Below are 19,873 nucleotides of genomic sequence, written 5' to 3'. Positions count from 1 at the left end.
CGGTAAAGGTGATAAATGAGATAACCTACACCTCTTATAAGTCGGTAAATGTGATAAATGAGAGAACTTGCACCCCTTGTATCTCGGTAAATGTGATTAATGAGATACCCTAAACCCATTAAATGTCGGTAAATGTGATAAATGAGGTACCCTACACCCCTTGTATGTCGGTAAATGTGATAAATGAGGTACCCTACACCCTTTGTATGTCGGTAAATGTGATAAATGAGGTAACTTTTTGTTTTGTTTACATCTCAGCCTATAGCGCCAGTAGGCTTTCTTCAGAAGCCTGGTGGTCGGCCCAAGGCCGTCATGGCGCAGGCAATTTTTATAGTGGCGCTAGTTATGCTTGGCTCATGCTGCCCCCTGGAACTCATTTTTGATTCGCTTGTGGGGTTTCTTCTAGAAAGCGGGATGATAGGTGGTCTTCTGGACAGCCTGTGGGTAGTCTTAAGCCACGTGTATGTCGGTAAATGTGATAAATGAAGTAACCTGAAACCTTGTATGTCAGTATATATGATAAATGAGATAACCTACACTCTCTTCTGATTGATGATCATGTTTCTCGGATTCTCTCCATTTAATGGTAGGCTATCTTAATTATGGGGCCCATGTCATTCCTGAATTTGGTCATTTTCCCATAAAAGCTGCCTTGCTGTCTTGCTGCCATCTTGCCTGGACAAACTACGATATCAACACTGTGTTTGTAAACATCGGGTTCTGCGCATGCGCAGATCAGGATGGGATGTCTTAGGATACGTGGATGGCAGATGACACAACACCGGCTCACTTAAAATCAAAACCTTAATGCTTATGTTCTTCTTGTAAGTAATTTATTTATGGACCAATATCTTTTATTCAGAAAGCTATTTAATCAGGAAGGATAGGAGACAATTAATGATCACTATCGCTCGTTTTTATTGAATAGTAAAAAAAATATTTCCTAGATATCGATGATAAAATATTAAAAAAATGAAAAATGTTTGTCAAAAAATCTAGATCAACTTCAAACAAAAGATAAAATAGCGAACATAATTCCTTTTTCATACTTACAGAAATTGAATAAAAAGAGTAGACTTAATAAATGTCTATAAAATAAGAAGTTCAGATAACATTTTTGTCTTTACCATGTCCAATATACCAAAAGAAAGAGGAAAAATAAAGATATTTATAAGCAAATAATTAAGTTATAACTTATTTGAAATTACTACTTACAGAACGCCTAAAATAGGTGTTTCTTGTAATTATCTAAAAAAATAAATAGTAATTATTATCAGTTTTAATGATCGGATGATCGGAATGGTGATCGGAACAGCAATACTTAAAAAATGATCTGATGATCGGACTCGGATCACTTGCCCAAACTGATCGGATGATCGGGGATCGGAACATCAAAACAGTGATCGGTGCCCACTACTGTTATATATATATATATATATATATATATATATATGTATTTATATATATATATATATATATATATATATATATATATATATATATATATATATATATATATATATATATATATATATATTATTATTATTATTTCAGACCCCGTGTTCTATCGTTTCTTCAAATATCTTTTAAACAAACACTTGGATCAATGTGACATTTTGGCACAGCTTGTTTGACACCGCTCGACTGCAGTGCAATGCCAAATGCGTTTAATTAAAGAGTTTACTCTTGGCTTTCAAGGACAAGTTGGCGAGAGCCGAGTAGGCATTCGGACACTGGATCTCAGTGAGGTTGTGACGTGTATAACAACCACTCTTCCTCCACGCCAGTCTTCCCCTCCCTCCCTCCTATACCTTCTCCACCATTTCCTCTCTCTCTCTCTCTCTCTCTCTCTCTCTCTCTCTCTCTCTCTGCGTTGTATACATGAGATATGAAGTCATGGACATATTAATTGTCTATAAAGGCAGATAATCCGAAAGTATATGCCGATTATATTTGGATGGTTTATGCAAACTATCATGGCCGCTGTCCTACTTTGACCGTTATACGGTGTTTGGTAGATAAGAGATAACGAGGTAACTCCCCCCATAAAACACTTATGCAACAACCAATTACGGTGAACCAGCAATCACTACCGTTTGCAGAAAAATACACCCTATCATGCGTAGCAATATATACTTTCGAGTTATGTCATTATGGACGAGTAACATCGGTATGGCTTCATATCTCCTATACAACGAGAGAGAGAGAGAGAGAGAGAGAGAGAGAGAGAGAGAGAGAGAGAGAGAGAGAGAGAGAGAGAGAGAGAGAGAGAGAGAGAGAGAGAGAGAGAGAGAGAGAGAGAGAGAGAGAGGAAAAGGGGGATACTGCATAGGAGGGAGGCAAGGAGGGAGGGAGGGGAAGACTGGAGTAGGGGAAGACTGGAGTGGAGGAAGAGTGGTTGTTATACACGTCACAAGTACGTTACATATCCCTTGACCGAATGCCTGCTCTGCTCTCGCCAACATCTTGAAAGCCAAGAGTAAACTTTTTAATTAAACACAGTTGGCATTGCACTGTAGTCATAAATTAGCGGACTGTCAAACAAGCTGTGCCAAAATGTCACACTGATCCAGTTGTTTGTTTATAAGATATTTGCGAAAAACGATATAACACGGGGTCTGAAATACACAGTAAATATGCTTATATATTTATTTCTTGCAATCGAAATTATAATAATTATGATTTTCAGACACCAACAAGTGAAAATGAATGGAAAAGAGTTGCCCACTATGAACAAAGATGGAATTTCCCGCACTGCTTTGGCGCACTGGATGGAAAACACATCAGCGTTCAGGCACCACCGTCTTCTGATAGCGACTACTATAATTACAAGGGATTCTTCAGTATCATATTGTTTGCTATCGTTGACAGTTTGTACAACTTCCTATATGTAAATGTAGGTAGTCAGGGTAGACTATCAGACGCAGGTGTCTTTTCACACACTAGTTTCATTCAGGCCCTTCGCGATGGTACTTTGAACTTACCGTCCTCACATTCACTTCCAGGACGTGACATTGCTACACCTTATGTTTTTGTGGGCGATGACGCTTTTTCCTTATCACCAAACATTATGAAACCCTACCCAGGCGAAAACAGTCCAGGCTCAAACGAGAGGATATTTAACTATCGCTTAACCAGAGCTAGACGAGTCGTTGAGAATGTGTTTGGAATTGTTTCGGCTGTGTTCAGAGTTCTACGTAAACCAATCAATGCTGGTGCAACCTGATTCTGCTAAGAAAATCACATTAGCATGTGCACATTTATACAATTTCCTAAGACGCAGTCCAGCATCCCAACAATTATACACTCCTCCACGTACTTTTGATTCAAGTGATATGGATTATGACACACTTATTCCGGGTTCATGGAAGCAAGATGAACTTCCATCTGTGGAATCAACCCTGTTACCACTGGAGCCAACACAGGAAAATAGCAACGTGGATGCTAGAAACGTTCGTAGGGAATTCACAGAATACTTCATCAGTGATGTGTGTCATTTTAGCTGGCAAAACAGATACTCTTAAAATATCTTACACTAGTTGTTCTAGTAATAATGTATATTTTTTTTCTGTAACCACAGTAATGTACTGTATATGGAACTGAATAAAATAACTTAAAACAATAATGAAAATGTCTTACCTGCTGCATTCCAGCGTCATATGTCCTGCGTGGCGTGTTTGTCTGCCAGAAATAACATGTTGTTAAATGCAAACCAATGGCTCTTATAAAAATCATCAGCTCCATTGCCAGATTTTTTCTCTTGTGTTTTTTTCAAATCCCTTCTGAATTGTGTAACAAGGTTCATTTTTTTTTCAACCTCATCTCTCGGCACATCTAGAATTTCTGCCAACTCACGCCACGCATCTGCCCCCTTAAATCTGTGTTTATAATGTACATGGGTGGGATCCCAGGGCAAGGTGCGCTCCCGGTAACATTCTATAAGATGTACCGTCTGGTCTCTTGTCCACTCCATGTTCTTGAATTCCTGTGGGGTAGCGTAGCACTGACGCCCATCGCTGTTGGTGTGGGTCTGTGTGGGTCTGGTCACATATCTCCACAACATTACCTCGTTCACACTAGGGCTACCAACATATCGCCCAACAGTTTTACCAACATGTCTTCAACAATTTGTTGTTGAATGACTTAATAACTTGTTGCCCAACATGTTCGTTTCGTCTCCCTATTGCGACTTCTTATGTGGGAATACGACCAGGGACGCACAGCCCTGGTTGTGACTTCCCCCATCTTTGTCGTGGGAATGACAGCCGCCCACCTGCGCTGCCACACTCTCTGGAGTGCAGACCGCACGGTGTGATGCAAATCCTTAAATGGAAGAGCGCACTGTGAGGGAGATCGAGAAGCAGCGTCCCGCGCCACCTCATTGGCCTCCTCATTACCACGCACAGAGACGTGGGCAGGTACCCACACTGAACCACCCGTCTTACCCCAACCCTCCCACCAAAGGAGCGTGTTGTCCACCGAGGGGAACTACACCCTGCCCCGCGTTGGACTCAACTTCCAGATGAAAGGACACGGGAAGTATACGGGACACCGCGCACGGCAAACACGTGGTTAGACAATACCCCTGCCCTTGGTGGTAAAAGGATGGGCGCAGGCAACATCACCAGTAGGCCTCCTCTACCGGTGATGAGGGGGGGAGCACTTGATCCACGAGGTCAGCGGACATCGAGCCCTATTGAGGTAGGCAAGCCGCCGACCTCGCTTCAAGCCTCGTCACCACGACAAGGTGACTCCCCTTCGACTGGGCGCATCATCGGACTTGATTTTTTTATACAAGGATGTCTTTTCTGTCGTTGTATAATATATTCTCAACGCAAATCGTTATGCTTGGGGTTTATATGAGCAGATTTGAGGGTTGTTTGTATATATGAATACTCAAATATATTACTGAATAAATAATTTTAATATGTATCACACATAGCCAACGATATCATCATTTCCAATCAATCAGCTACGATGTGCATGAGCCACATTATCAAAATTTACGTTTAGTGGATGGGCCGGTGAAATAAAACCGATTATAGTAGCATAAGTAGCATTAGTAATAGCAATATATCAGTAACAGCAGTAATAGTGGAATTAGCAGTGATGTGGTAGTTGTAATAGCTATAAAAGTAGGCTAATGATGAAAAGAGGTTAATCGTGCTGACGAAGTTGAATTTCGGCATACCGCTGCCGAACAGCTTCAAGAACCACCGCCCTGCCTACTCCTCAGACTCGTGGCTGCCCTCGCTGTTGGACTGGGAACGCCTAGTGCTGGGGTCATGGATGCTAGCCATGCTTGTTGTGACTCAGAGCTATACGGGAAACCTCATGTCCCTGCTGGCGGTGCGCTATATCCCGATGCCGCTCCAGACGCTGCGTGCTCTGCTAGATGACATCGCCACCACAATGGTCTGGGAGTACGACACCGCTTACGTGAACTACTTCCGTGTGAGTTCCTTCCTAAAAGAATGAGTTTTCCTGTAATTATCCCCACTCGCCGACTTTTTTTTTTTCGTACTAGGGAATAAATAATGCAATTATGTTATTTTCTACAATACTTTATATTTGATCGATTATGAATGAAAAAGTAATGCTAATTCATAAATTTATTATTATTTTCTATATCAATTGTTAATCATTCCATGCTTATTAATTAATCGCACGATGGTGTCGTGATAACGGAACGAAACAGCTGCCATAGGACAATCATTATTTATAGCATGCTGAAGCGTGGTATGGTCATATATACATTGAGACCCAGCTACATTTTCTGAGCCTTGTGCAAGCCTCTAACTACTAATTAATGGTGAGCATACAGCCGGGGGGGCGTCGCTTCACTCATTCGCCGCCTTTACTCCCGACGGTCTCCCCGAGCAAGTTCCCACGCAATTGCTCCATCCATCATGAGTCGTTCCCGGCAGGATCAATCGACTTACCCCATCCATGAGTTACGTGGACGTCCCATTGATATCCTCCACTCAGGGTTGTCTCGTATAGAAACAACCCTGTGAGCAGAATCGACGTCCGGGAGGCGTACTACGTGCCCAAATAGCTGGGTTTGGCCTTTTTGGACTAAGCTGGATGCAGTCCTCGATTCAGTTCCAGCAAAAATGTAATTCAAGCCATACTTCATGATCCTGCAAAGGCACTGGGTACCAAAGGCATCGATACGCCTTTCCAAGTCACTATTCGGTGTCCATGTCTCACAGCCATACCGTAAATCTCGCAAACTATACCGTTATGCTATCATTTCAGACAGCGAAGATGGGCATCATGCTGGAAGTGAAGCAAGCCGAGGCGGCGGGCAGGATTAAGTACGCTTTGGCGACGGAGCACCTCGACACCTTGCAAAGGCTAGTGCGACCAGGGACTCATGCTTTCGTAGGCGAGGACCTCACCCAGCGGGTGCTCATGGCTCAGCATTTTTCACAGACAGGCAAGGCAGTATAAGGCAGTGGTCTTCAAAGTATGGGTACCAGAGTTGGAAAAAAAATCATGATTTTTTTTTTTGAAAAAAAAAAATCGATTTATTTCATTTAAATCGGATTTTTTTTAATTTAAATCGATTTTTTATTTAAATGATTTTGGAGGGCATTAATTCTTGTTTGTTTACACTGATTATTTATTTCAGTCTTATGAGGCCATTTTCTTGTATTAAACTTGGCAATGTTAAATGTTTAATACACATTACCCATGATGAGTTTTCACATAAAAATCATAATTAGGACTAATAGTTTATTTTTTTTTATGATTTTGAATATTTTTCTTGTAAGAGATGGCAATGATTCACTGGTGCCTGATTTGCTGCAGGACCAGTACATAACAAGTAGACTTGATACTTTTCATCTACAACTGCTTCACATGTTCTTCTTATATATATATATATATATATATATATATATATATATATATATATATATATATATATATATATATATATATATATATATATATATATATATATATATATATATATATCATAGATGAGCTCAAGGAGGCAGTAAGATATAAGATGGCGCCACTACAAAACAGGCTGGGCCGACCATCAGGCCCCCACCAGTGATAAACCCTAACGTGCGCAATAGGATCGACGTAAATATATATATATATATATATATATATATATATATATATATATATATATATATATATATATATATATATATATATATATAATCTAAATCATTAGATATTTCACTTTTGATATAACACTTAAAACATTTTAAATATGGTATATTTAATTTTGATTTAAATTATGATTTTTTACTCTGATTTAAATCGATTTAAATTACTTGATTTAAATCATTTGATTTATATCAAAACAACCCGGATGGTATAGACGTATAGACGACATAAGACTGGATCATTGGACTGACAATATTTATGGATCATATATATATATATATATTTTGCATAAATATAAAGCCGCTTGGCGCTATTCTATAAATAGTAGTAGTATGAAAAGTGTCAAAATCGGATGGAAAGGTGTCTCGATACTCCCCGATTGAAAGCGTTTACTAAGTCACTACCAAGAAAAAATTCATAAAAATGTTCAGGTTGCCGGCCCATGTTCCAGTATTGATGATAATATGATATTGGTAACAAATGTACGGAAGTGGGGTAGCCTCAGCAGGGGGACTGGAAAAGTGGGGGGGGGGTCAGCAGGGGGTGGGAAGAGGGGTATCTGGGGACACACCCCTCCCCCCTCTCCATCTCTTTCACCTTTTCACCAACCCACCCCTCACCCCCCCCACCCCTCTCGGGCTAGCGAACGGAAGCGGGAGGGTGACAGGAGTAGGGGTGCCCAGCAGGGAGGGGAGGGGGGGTGACGGGAGAGGGGGTACTTGAAGGGTTAAGATAAGATCGTGGGCCTCAAATGGCCACGAGATTATAATCACGGAAAAGGTTAAAGACATTAGGTTAATGACCAGGCTGGAATATGAATTTACTCTCTAATGCAAGTCCGAAAATAAAATAAAAAATCGCCATTGAACGTTAGACTCGATAAATTATATAAGTTTTTGCTAGGTGTATTGTATCATTATCTTCTTATTTCTCATTTCTCAACTTGTTTCTTCTTATTTCTTTCCTCAACTTATATATATATTTTTTTTACTCCGGTTATTTGGTGCCATCTAACCCTAAACACTGCAGCACCAAGTCTTTTTATTCTGATTTTGCATTAATTAATGTCTTATATCTCATTTCTTAACTTCTTTCTTCTTATTTCTTTTCTCAACTTGCATTTCTTTATATTTTATGCCTGCTCTTCGGTGTCATATGTCCTTAAACGTTGCCGCATCGAGTTTACCTTTTTCCCGAGATCAAGATAGCGCTCAAACGAAGGCAACCCAGAAATACCTCAGTGGGTCAGCGAAGGGAAGGGAGAGAGAGCGATGTGAGAGGGAAAGTGGTGCGGAAGAGACGGGAGAAAAGGCATAAAGTGAAAAAAAAGGATCATGCGTGTGTGTGTGTGTGTGTGTGTGTGTGTGTGTGTTCCATTCCCTCTGATTCTTGAGAAATCTGCGGCTAGCTCGAAATTTTGTGGGCCAACTTTTTTAGCTGAATATATGCTCCGAAGCGGAATTTAGTGAGGATTCTTATTGTATCTTCAAATTCCTCATACGTCTATTAGTTCCCGAGTTACACCGAGAAAACTAAAAAAAATTCTCTCGTCAGATTAGCCTAACAAATTAAAATCACTCAAAGCTCTTCATCTACGTTCCTTAGAAAGATTGCCATATGTTACTATTAAGAAACTTATCCCAACAACTGCAAATTTGACGCATTTTCATCGAAAACTTAATTTTTAATAATTTTTTATTTACTTTTATGGCGCGTTTCGCGTCATCGCCCGCCAGAACCTTTTAACCCTTGATGACACGAAATGCGTCATCGTGCGCGAGAGGGTTAAATAAGTCAGATTTATCTCAAATTCACTGTCTGGGCAGACAAATATTCGGAAAAGAGAAGGCAAACCAGTTTGTATATATATATATATATATATATATATATATATATATATATATATATATATATATATATATATATATATATATATATATATTTTTTTTTACAACAAAGGAGGCAGCTCAAGGGCACACACAAAAAAGAAAACAATAATAAAAAAAAAGCCCGCTACTCGCTGCTCCTAAAAAAGAAACAAAAGAGGTGGCCGAAAGGAAGATCAAATACGGGAGGAGAGGTGTCCTGATACCCTCCTCTTGAAAGAGTTCAAGTCGTAGGCAGGAGGAAATACAGATGAAGGAAGATTGTTCCAGAGTTTACCAGCGTGAGGGATGAAAGAGTGAAGATGCTGGTTAACTCTTGCATAAGGGGTTTGGACATTATAGGGATGAGCATGAGTAGAAAGTCGAGTGCAGCGGGGCCGCGGGAGGGGGGAGGCATGCAGTTAGCAAGTTCAGAAGAGCAGTCAGCGTGGAAATATCAATAGAAGATAGAAAGAGAGGCAACATTGCGGCGGAATTTAAGAGGTAGAAGACTATCAGTATGAGGAGGAGAGATGATGAGACGAAGAGCCTTAGCCTCCACTCTGTCCAGAAGAGCTGTGTGAGTGGAGCCCCCCCACACATGAGATGCATACTCCATACGAGAGCGGACAAGGCCCCTGTATATGGACAGCAACTATGCAGGGGAGAAGAACTGGCGGAGACGGTACAGAACGCCCAGCCTCGAGGAAGCTGATTTAGTAAGAGATGAGATATGAAGTTTCCAGTTGAGATTTTAAGTTAAGGATAGACCGAGGATGTTTAGTGTTGAGGAAGGTGATAGCTGGGTGTTGTCAAAGAATAGGGGATAGTTGTTTGGAAGATTGTGTCGAGTGGATAGGTGGAGAAACTGTGTTTTTGAGGCGTTGAAGGACACCAGGTTCTTCTTGCCCCAATCGGAAGTAATAGTAAGGTCTGAGGCTAAGCGTTCTGCAGCCTCCAGCCTTGAGTCGTTAAGTTCCTGAAGGGTGGGTCTTCTATTAAAAAAAGTTGAGTAATGCAGAGTGGAATCATCGGCGTAGGAATGGATAGGACAGTTCGTTTTGGAAAGAAGATCATCAATGAACAACAGAAAAAAGAGTGGGAGATAGGACAGAACCCTGTGGGACACCACTGTTAATAGATTTAGGGGAAGAACAGCGACCGTCTACCACGGCAGAAATAGAACGGTCAGAAAGGAAACTGGAGATAAAGGTACAGAGAGAAGGATAGAAACCGTAGGAGGGTAGTTTAGAAAGCAAAGATTTATGCCAGACCCTATCAAAAGCTTTTGATATGTCCAGCGCAATAGCAAAAGTTTCACCGAAACGGCTAAGAGAGGATGACCAAGAGTCAGTTAAGAAGGCTAGGAGATCACCAGTAGAACGCCCCTTTCGGAACCCATACTGGCGATCAGATAGAAGGTCAGAAGTGGAAAGGTGCTTTTGAATCTTCCGGTTAAGGATTGATTCAAAAACTTTAGATAGACAAGAAAGTAAAGCTATAGGACGGTAGTTTGAGGGATTGGAGCGGTCACCCTTCTTAGGTACAGGCTGTATGAAGGCATACTTCCAGCAAGAAGGAAAGGTAGATGTTGACAGGCAGAGGCGAAAGAGTTTGACCAGGCAGGGTGACAGCACGGAGGCACAGTTTTTAAGGACAATAGGAGGCACTCCATAAGGTCCATAAGCCTTCTGAGGATTGAGGCCAGAGAGGGCATAGAAAACATCATTTTGAAGAATCTTTATAACAGGCATAAAGGAGTCAGAGGGGGGATGAGTAGGAGGAACATGCCCAGAATCGTCCAGAGTGGAGTTTTTAGAAAAAGTTTTTGACATTTTCTATTAATGAAAGAATTTTTGGTTAGTCGGAGAATAGATTTGGCACGATTTCGGGCAGAAATGTAAAGTTCATAATTAGCATTAGTTTGAAGGCTCTGGTACCTTTTGTGAGCTACTTCTCTATCATTGACAGCACGAGAACAAGCGTGATTAAACCAAGGCTTTTTAGCGTGAAGAGTAGAAAAAGAGCGAGGAATGTATGCCTCCATTCCAGAGACAATCACCTCTGTGATGCGCTGAGCACACACAGAGGGGTCTCTATCCTGGAAGCAATAATTATTCCACGGGAAATCGGAAAAGTACATCCTCAGGTCGTCCCACCGAGCTGAAGCAAAATGAAACATATATATATATTTATATATATATATATATATATATATATATATATATATATATATATATATATATATATATATATATATATATATATATATATATTCACGTCATATGGATATCTTCTTGTTGATTTGGGTATAAATACTCCTGAATCCCAACAGTTTCGCTCAACTCTCCCTTCCATCATACCTTTCTCCTCCCTCTCTCTCTCCTCCCCTCCCTCCTCCCTCCCTTCTCTTTCCTTCCCTCGTGTTATTAAATAAGTCAGATTTATCTCAAATTCACTGTCTGGGCAGACAAATATTCGGAAAAAAGAAGGCAAACCAGTTTGTGTATATATATATATATATATATATATATATATATATATATATATATATATATATATATATATATGTATATATATATATATATATATATATATATATATATATATATATATATATATATATATATATATATATATATATATATATATATATATTCACGTCCTTATGGATATCTTTTTGTTGATTTGGGTATAAATACTCCTGAATCCCTACAGTTTCGCTCAAACATTGTTGGAGAGCCTCCCAGGTGAACGCGTATTCCAATGGTGAACTCCAGGAAAAAGGAACGCTTTTTTTTTTTTTTTACGTTGTTGCCTATTGCGCCGGTAGGCATCTTCCCGGTGGGGCCTGATGGTCGGCCCAAGGCTTCTTCCAGGTGGGGCCTGATGGTCGGCCCAGCCCGTTCTGGCGCAGGCGAGTGTTTATAGTGGCGCCATCTTGCATTGGCTCATGCTGCCCCCCGGAACTCGTTCTTGATTCACTTGGACGGCTTCCTCTACAGTCCGGGTTGATGGGTGGTCTTCAGGACAGCATGTGGGTAGTTTTAAGCCACTCGGCGGTGACTGAAAAATCCGAGTGGTACGTAGCGTGGGGATTCGAACCCGCGTCGTCCATCACGCGGTGAATGTGGGCCCAGTACGCTACCATTTCGGCCACCGCCTACCCCACACGTTCTATACTCTTAACATAACGAACCCTATGGTTTAAGCTCTCAGCTACTTCTGATCTTACTCTCTTAAGCCTTTGCAGCTGCTTTCTTAAACCCTCGAAGTCCGCCTTCCTGAAGTCAGGTATTAAGTGTTGTTTCTGCTGACTCTGTCCTCCCATTTAATATTAAATCTAATTTCCTTATAATCACTGTTACCTAATGAACACCCAACCTCAATGTTGCTTATTATGTCCTCTTTATTAGTTAACAACAAATCCAAAATATTTTCTTCCCTCGTTGGTGTTCTAATTAACTGCTTAAGGAAACTATCCTACGGCGGGAAATGAAAAAGAACCATGCAGCATGGAAAAACTGCATGGAAATTTGTGTGTCTGTGAGAACAAGACAACGCTTGCTGAGCACCCAATGATGATCACAAGACTAAGATTCCCACCTGCGGGATATACTGTGAAATTTATTAATAATGCTAAAGCATATGAGCCATCTTATTTAGCATTCTATGTCTTTGAGAGTATTCTCGTAAAGCCTTCTTCGAATGGGTGTAAAGAGACATCACTTTGCCATAGCGTATGCTTACATTATAGTGAATAGAAACGGAGAAACAGTAGAAAGCGGATCCTATTGTGGAAGTAATGCTGTAAACCATTTTAGTTGAACCCACACTGTTTTGCATATAGAACGAACTTACATTAGCTGAACTCACACTGTTTTGTATATAGAACGAACTTACATTAGCTGAACTCACACTGTTTTGTATATAGAACGAACTTACATTAGCTGAACTCACACTGTTTTGTATATAGAACGAACTTACATTAGCTGAACTCACACTGTTTTGTATAGAGAACGATCTTACATTAGCAGAACTCACACTGTTTTGTATATAGAACGAACTTACATTAGCTGAACTCACACTGTTTTGTATATAGAACGAACTTACATTAGCTGAACTCACACTGTTTTGTATATAGAACGAACTTACATTAACTGAACTCACACTGTTTTGTATATAGAACGGTCTTACATTAGCTGAACTCACACTGTTTTGTATATAGAACGAACTTACATTAGCTGAACTCACACTGTTTTCATCACTGGGTGCTCAGCAGGAGTTGTCTTGTTCTCACAGACACACAAATTTCCATGCAGTTTTTCCATGCTGCATGGTTCTTTTTCATTTCCCGCCGTAGGATAGTTTCCTTAAGCAGTTAATTAGAACACCAACGAGGGAAGAAAATATTTTGGATTTGTTGTTAACTAATAAAGAGGACATAATAAGCAACATTGAGGTTGGGTGTTCATTAGGTAACAGTGATTATAAGGAAATTAGATTTAATATTAAATGGGAGGATAGAGTCAGCAGAAACAACACTTAATACCTGACTTCAGGAAGGCGGACTTCGAGGGTTTAAGAAAGCAGCTGCAAAGGCTTAAGAGAGTTAGATCAGAAGTAGCTGAGAGCTTAAACCATAGGGTTCGTTATGTTGGGAGTATAGAACGTGTAAGAGTTCCTTTTTCCTGGAGTTTACCATTGGAATACGCGTACACCTGGGAGGCTCTCCAACAATGTTTGAGCGAAACTGTAGGGATTCAGGAGTATTTATACCCAAATCAACAAGAAGATATCCATAAGGACGTGAATATACATACTATTTATAAATATATATATATATATATATATATATAGATATATATATATATATATATATATATATATATATATATATATATATATATATATATATATATATATATATATATATATATATACAAACTGGTTTGCCTTCTCTTTTCCGAATATTTGTCTACCCAGACAGTGAATTTGAGATAAATTTGACTTATTTAATAAGACGAGGGAAGGAAAGAGAAGGGAGGAGGAGGGAGGGGGAGGAGAGAAGAGGAGGAGAAAGGTATGATCGAAGGGAGAGTTGAGCGAAACTGTCGGGATTCAGGAGTATATATACCCAAAACACCAACAACATATCCATAAGGACGAGAATATACAGCATATATATATATATATATATATATATATATATATATATATATATATATATATATATATATATATATATATATATATATATATATATACAAACTGGTTTGCCTTCTCTTTTCCGAATATTTGTCTACCCAGACAGTGAATTTGAGATAAATCTGACTTATTTAACCCTCTCGCGCACGATGACGCATTTCGTGTCATCAAGGGTAAAAGGTTCTGGCGGGCGATGACGCGAAACGCGCCATAAAAGTAAATAAAAAATGATTAAAAATTAAGTTTTCGATGAAAATGCGTCAAATTTGCAGTTGTTGGGATAAGTTTCTTAATAGTAACATATGGCAATCTTTCTAAGGAACGTAGATGAAGAGCTTTGAGTGGTTTTTATTTGTTAGGCTAATCTGACGAGAAAAAAAATACAGTTTTCTCGGTGTAACTCGGGAACGAATAGACGTATGAGGAATTTGAAGATACCATAAGAATCCGCACTAAATTCCGCTTCGGAACATATATTCGGCTAAAAAGGTTGGCCCACAAAATTTCGAGCTAACCGCAGATTTCTCAAGAATCAGAGGGGAATGGAACACACACACACACACACACACACACACACACACACGCATGATCCTTTTTTTTCACTTTATGCCTTTTCTCCCGTCTCTTCCGTACCACTTTCCCTCTCACATCGCTCTCTCTCCCTTTCCTTCGCTGACTCACTGAGGTATTTCTGGGTTGCCTTCGTTTGAGCGCTATCTTGATCTCGGGAAAAAGGTAAACTCGATGCGGCAACGTCTAAAGGTCATATGACACCGAAGAGCAGGCATAAAATATAAAGAAATGCAAGTTGAGAAAAGAAATAAGAAGAAAAAAGTTAAGAAATGAGATATAAGACATTAATTAATGCAAAATCAGAAAAAAAAGACTTGGTGCTGCAGTGTTTAGGGTTAGATGGCACCAAATAACCGGAGTAAAAAAAAAAAAACAAATCTATATATATATATATATATATATATATATATATATATATATATATATATATATATATATATATATATATTAGTTGAGGAAAGAAATAAGAAGAAACAAGTTGAGAAATGAGAAATAAGAAGATAATGATACAATACACCTAGCAAAAACTTAAATAATTTATCGAGTCTTACGTTCAATGGCGATTTTTTTTTTTCGGACTTGCATTAGAGAGTAAATTCATATTCCAGCCTGGTCATTAACCTAATGTCTTTAACCTTTTCCGTGATTATAATCTCGTGGCCATTTGAGGCCCACGATCTTATCTTAACTCTTCAAGTACCCCCTCTCCCGTCACCCCCCCCTCCCCTCCCTGCTGGGCACCCCTACTCCCGTCACCCTCCCGCTTCCGTACGCTAGCCCGAGAGGGGTGGGGGTTGGGTGTGGGGGGGTGAGGGGGGGTGAGGGGGGGGTTGGTGAAAAGGTAAAAGATGGGAGGGGGGGTAGGGGGGGTGTCCAGATACCCCCTCTTCCGTAACCCCCCCGCTGACCCCCAACCCCCACTTCCAGTCCCCCCCGCTGAGGCTACCCCCACTTCCGTACATTTGTTACTACTATGGTGAAATCTTGTTATAGGGTTTTGTATGTCATAGGAGTGAACTAGAGGGGGAAGCATGCAGTTAGCAGCTTCTGAAGGGCATATATCATTTAATTAAATAACGATAGATAAAGAAGCGACACTGTGCCGGAATTTGAGAGATAGAACACTGGCAGATTGTGTCGAGTTAATTGGTCGAAAATTAAAGTTTTTGAGGCTTTGGTAAACATAAAGTTGCTTTTATTACAAGCTTAAATGAGAACTCGGTGGCGTCTTCATAATACTGAACTATATACGAAAGAAAGAATAGACATCTGGTAACTCGGGCAGTTTCAAGATAATGGCGTCAGAATGTGAACCCTTTGCAGCCAAGATGAAACCAAAAATTTAGGGTAGGTACAACGCAAATGCTGATGATTCCTCAACCGTATAGGAAACAATTACAAATTACGACTTTAAATATTTTTATTCTCTCTAGTTTTTGGTGGTATATAGTTACATCCACAATGCTTAAAGGGTCACATAATCCGAGTTGCTTAATATCTAACTCCTACCAAGAGGTGTGTCATTTGCAAATGGGTTTTACTTTTATTTTTTTTAACGTCGCAGCCTATTGCGCCGGTAGGCTTGTTCCCGGTGGGGCCTGATGGTTGACCCAGCCCGTTCTGGCGCAGGCGAATGTTTATAGTGGCCCCATCTTGTTTTGGATCATGCTGCTCCCCGGAACTCATCTTTGAGACTCTCTTTGGAGAGATAATCTAGAGTCTGGGTTGATGGGTGGTCTTCAGGGCAGCATGTGGGTAGTCTTAGGCCACTCGGCGGTGACTGGAAAAAACTCAGTTGTGCGGCGGTTAGGATTCGAACCCGCGTCCCTCCTGGAGCTCCTGAACGCGGGGCCGGCACGCTAACCACTTAGCCACCGCCTAAGAAAACTTATGTTAACTATCGCCTGCTCCTTATACATTTTTCTTCTCCATGATGATATCCATTGTATACGCTAAAAAAAAAAAAAAAAAAAAAGATATACAAAGAGTTTAAGCAGGGTTTGCTAGTGTCTAATAGTGTACGCTATCGAGGTATGAACGAATTTTGATGGGTATATGGTATATAGTAAACCCTTACCAGGGGTATAACACATACCTTCAATACCCTCATACATGGAGTGTACTCAAGGCAAACTTTAAGATGTTAACGTCATGAAATCTCTTCGCTCAAACCTTCTCCATAAACTCCACTCTAGACGATTCAGGTCATATTCCTCCCACTCCTCCCCGGAAACACTTCTAACTGTTATCAAAATTCGTAAGAGCGATGTTTTTTTTTTTTATATCCTCTCTGGACACAACAATCCTGAGAAGGCTTATGGACCCGATGGAGTGCCTCCACTTTTTAATAATGTATGCACTGTGTAGGTACTGAGAATTACTAATTGCTCTTGAAGCGCATGATTTTTGAGAGAAAATGATTCCATCTAATATATATTCCTTTCAATGGAGATTAAAATTATAAATTGCGAGCCTAATGAGATAAATATTACATCAAACATGTGTTATCAAGATCCAAACTAATTATGATGAGGCAGGAGTAGGCTACAACTCTATTTTGTCAATTAACCCGTAAGCTGCGGGACAGTTTTTAAGAAAAAGACCCTCATGGCTTGTTATTACAGGGCAGTTGCAACGCGGCGGTGCAACCGCCGCGGTGGCAATTTCAATGTTCGTCTATATAATCTGGTCCCATTTTCAGAAAAGAGGCCCCAGTAAAGTTGTTAAGGCATTTCTTGTTAAAATTTGATAGCCAATTGATCCTAAAGGATTTGGGCCTGCTAAATCCAAAAATCAAGGTTAGCAAACAGTATTTTGAATATTAACGGCCCAAAGTGACAAAAAAAAATGGCCGGCATAAAATTCTAAATGCCAATAATGGCTCATCTTTCTGATAAAAAAAATCTTAACTCCTTTTTTTTTCCATGATTTATGACACTGAGGAACCCAATTAAATTGTAAAAAAATATTTGAAGGTACCCTTGATCACTTTCAGCGGCATTGCGCTCTTTTTTAAACCAAAATTAAAAATCATTAAAGTCGATAATTATATGTTTCATCTTGGTTTTTAGATTCCTATTTTTATGCCAGCTTGTAGATATGCTTACCTCTAGCACACTCTTTTTTTCCATTTGCAGGCAGTGTGCAGATACAGTTGTGAAACATCACAAGAATCATGCACCTCATTAATATTACTACAAGTACCTATCCTGCCTAGACATAAAGTAGATTAAAACAGTGTTTTGTTTTTATGGTGAAGGGAAAATGGAGCCAGTTTCTGATCTTAAAAGACCTGTGGAAGACTTGTTGTTAATGTGCATCATCTGTCAGGCCCAGAAGAAGGAAACACTTGTAAATGCTGGACCATAGGGACTTCAAACACTGCAAGACAGTGCCACCAAGAGGCACAAATTGAAGGACCAGAAGAACAAAGATGTTATAGATAGGATTTTTAATCTTACTGCATCAGAGTCTCCTACATGGCATAAATCCTGCTATTGTGCATTCACAGACAAAAGCAAGATATCAAGACTAGAAGCCTCCGGATCAAAAGCAAATCAAAGAGATAATTGTCCTAGTAGCTATGGTGCTTCAAAATTACGGAGTTCATCTGGACGACTTAATTGGGACCGGTGTTTATTCTGCCAGTTTTCTTCCAAACTAAGCCTCCATTCTATCTGTACCTTCAACATGAGCCAAAAAGTAATGGAAGCTGCAAAATTTGACCTAATGGCTGCTGAGGGAAAATACCATTTGAAGTGCTACATACAGTTCCAGAGAAACACAATAAAGAATCAAAACACTGCTGAGTCATCTGCCTTAGCAATGGCATGGTTGAAGAATGAGCTATCTGCTGCTCAGGGTCACATTCTTAAAGTCAATGAAATTTGGTCTAGATATTGTCAGCTATGTTCAAGTTGTCAGCTATGGCTCCAGTGATCTATGGATGAAGTCAGGAACAGACAAGAAACCAAAGTTCATTCCGGTGAAAGATATCATACATAAACATCAATTGGACATTACAGGTGCTCAGCTATTCCTGGCATTCCACGCGATCACATGGTGTGACACAACGTCTTATCTCTCTGGCCACAGCAAGAAGACAGTAGGGATGGGCAGGACCCGTTAATTTGAGTACCGGTAGTGCGTACCGAAAACCCGGGTACCGTTAGTACCGGTACCGATACTGGTACCCAAAGGAGTATTTTTTTTTTAATCTTAATGACGTCTTATGAAATTCCTAAATATATTTTCTGTAAAGAAATCTCTCTCTCTCTCTCTCTCTCTCTCTCTCTCTCTCTCTCTCTCTCTCTCTCTCCTTGCAACAATAAACTATCAATCAATCAATCAATCAATCTCTCTCTCTCTCTCTCTCTCTCTCCTGAATGAAGCATGTATACGTATTTATTATGGATGTACTCATAGTGGGTGAGGCGGTGGCTGAATGGTTAGCGTGACGGCCCCGCGTTCAGGAGTTCCAGGAGGGACGCGGGTTCGAATCCTGGCCGCCGCAAAGCTGAGGTTTTTCAGTCACCGCCGAGTGGCCTAAGACTATCCACATGCTGGCCTGAAGACCACCCATCAGCCTGGGCTGTAGATAACCTCTCCAGAGAGAGGGGCAGCATGAACCAACACAAGATGGCGCCACTATAATCACTCGCCTGCGCCAGAACGGGCTGGGCCGACCATCAGGCCCCACCGGGAAGAAGCCTTGGGCCGACCATCAGGCTCCACCGGGAAGAAGCTTACCGGCGCAATAGGCCGCGACGTAAAAAAAAAAAAAAAAAATATATATATATATATATATATATATATATATATATATATATATATATATATATATATATATATATTGCATCCTAAAAAAAAGAATCGGACATGAAGAATTATCCAATAAATAAATCCAATAATAAAATAATGGAGACGGGAGCTATGATGGAAACGAAAAGCAGGACAAAATGGTGGGAACTTGGGAAGACGGTCAGCGAGGCAGTGACTCAGCAGCCAGCACAACATTCAAGGCTTAATTTGTCTCCACAGGGCCCATACCGCATGGCGACTGGCGAGGCCGCGCGCCGCCGAGCGTCACTAAGATC

General features: G+C 40.2%; 1 protein-coding gene across 1 annotated transcript in view; it reads left to right on the top strand.

Annotated features, from left to right (window-relative positions):
* The window catches only part of LOC126998055 (uncharacterized), a 154,810-nt gene that overhangs the window by 84,699 nt on the left and 50,238 nt on the right, over positions 1-19,873 (top strand). Inside the window, exons 8-9 of the mRNA XM_050859381.1 lie at positions 5,237-5,454; positions 6,262-6,442. Of these exons, the coding sequence (XP_050715338.1) occupies positions 5,237-5,454; positions 6,262-6,442 (399 nt within the window). The remainder of the gene's footprint in view (positions 1-5,236; positions 5,455-6,261; positions 6,443-19,873) is intronic.

This window comes from Eriocheir sinensis, chromosome 2, assembly GCF_024679095.1.
Source record: "Eriocheir sinensis breed Jianghai 21 chromosome 2, ASM2467909v1, whole genome shotgun sequence".
Lineage (NCBI taxonomy): Eukaryota > Metazoa > Arthropoda > Malacostraca > Decapoda > Varunidae > Eriocheir > Eriocheir sinensis.
This window is presented reverse-complemented; position numbering and strand designations above follow the sequence as displayed.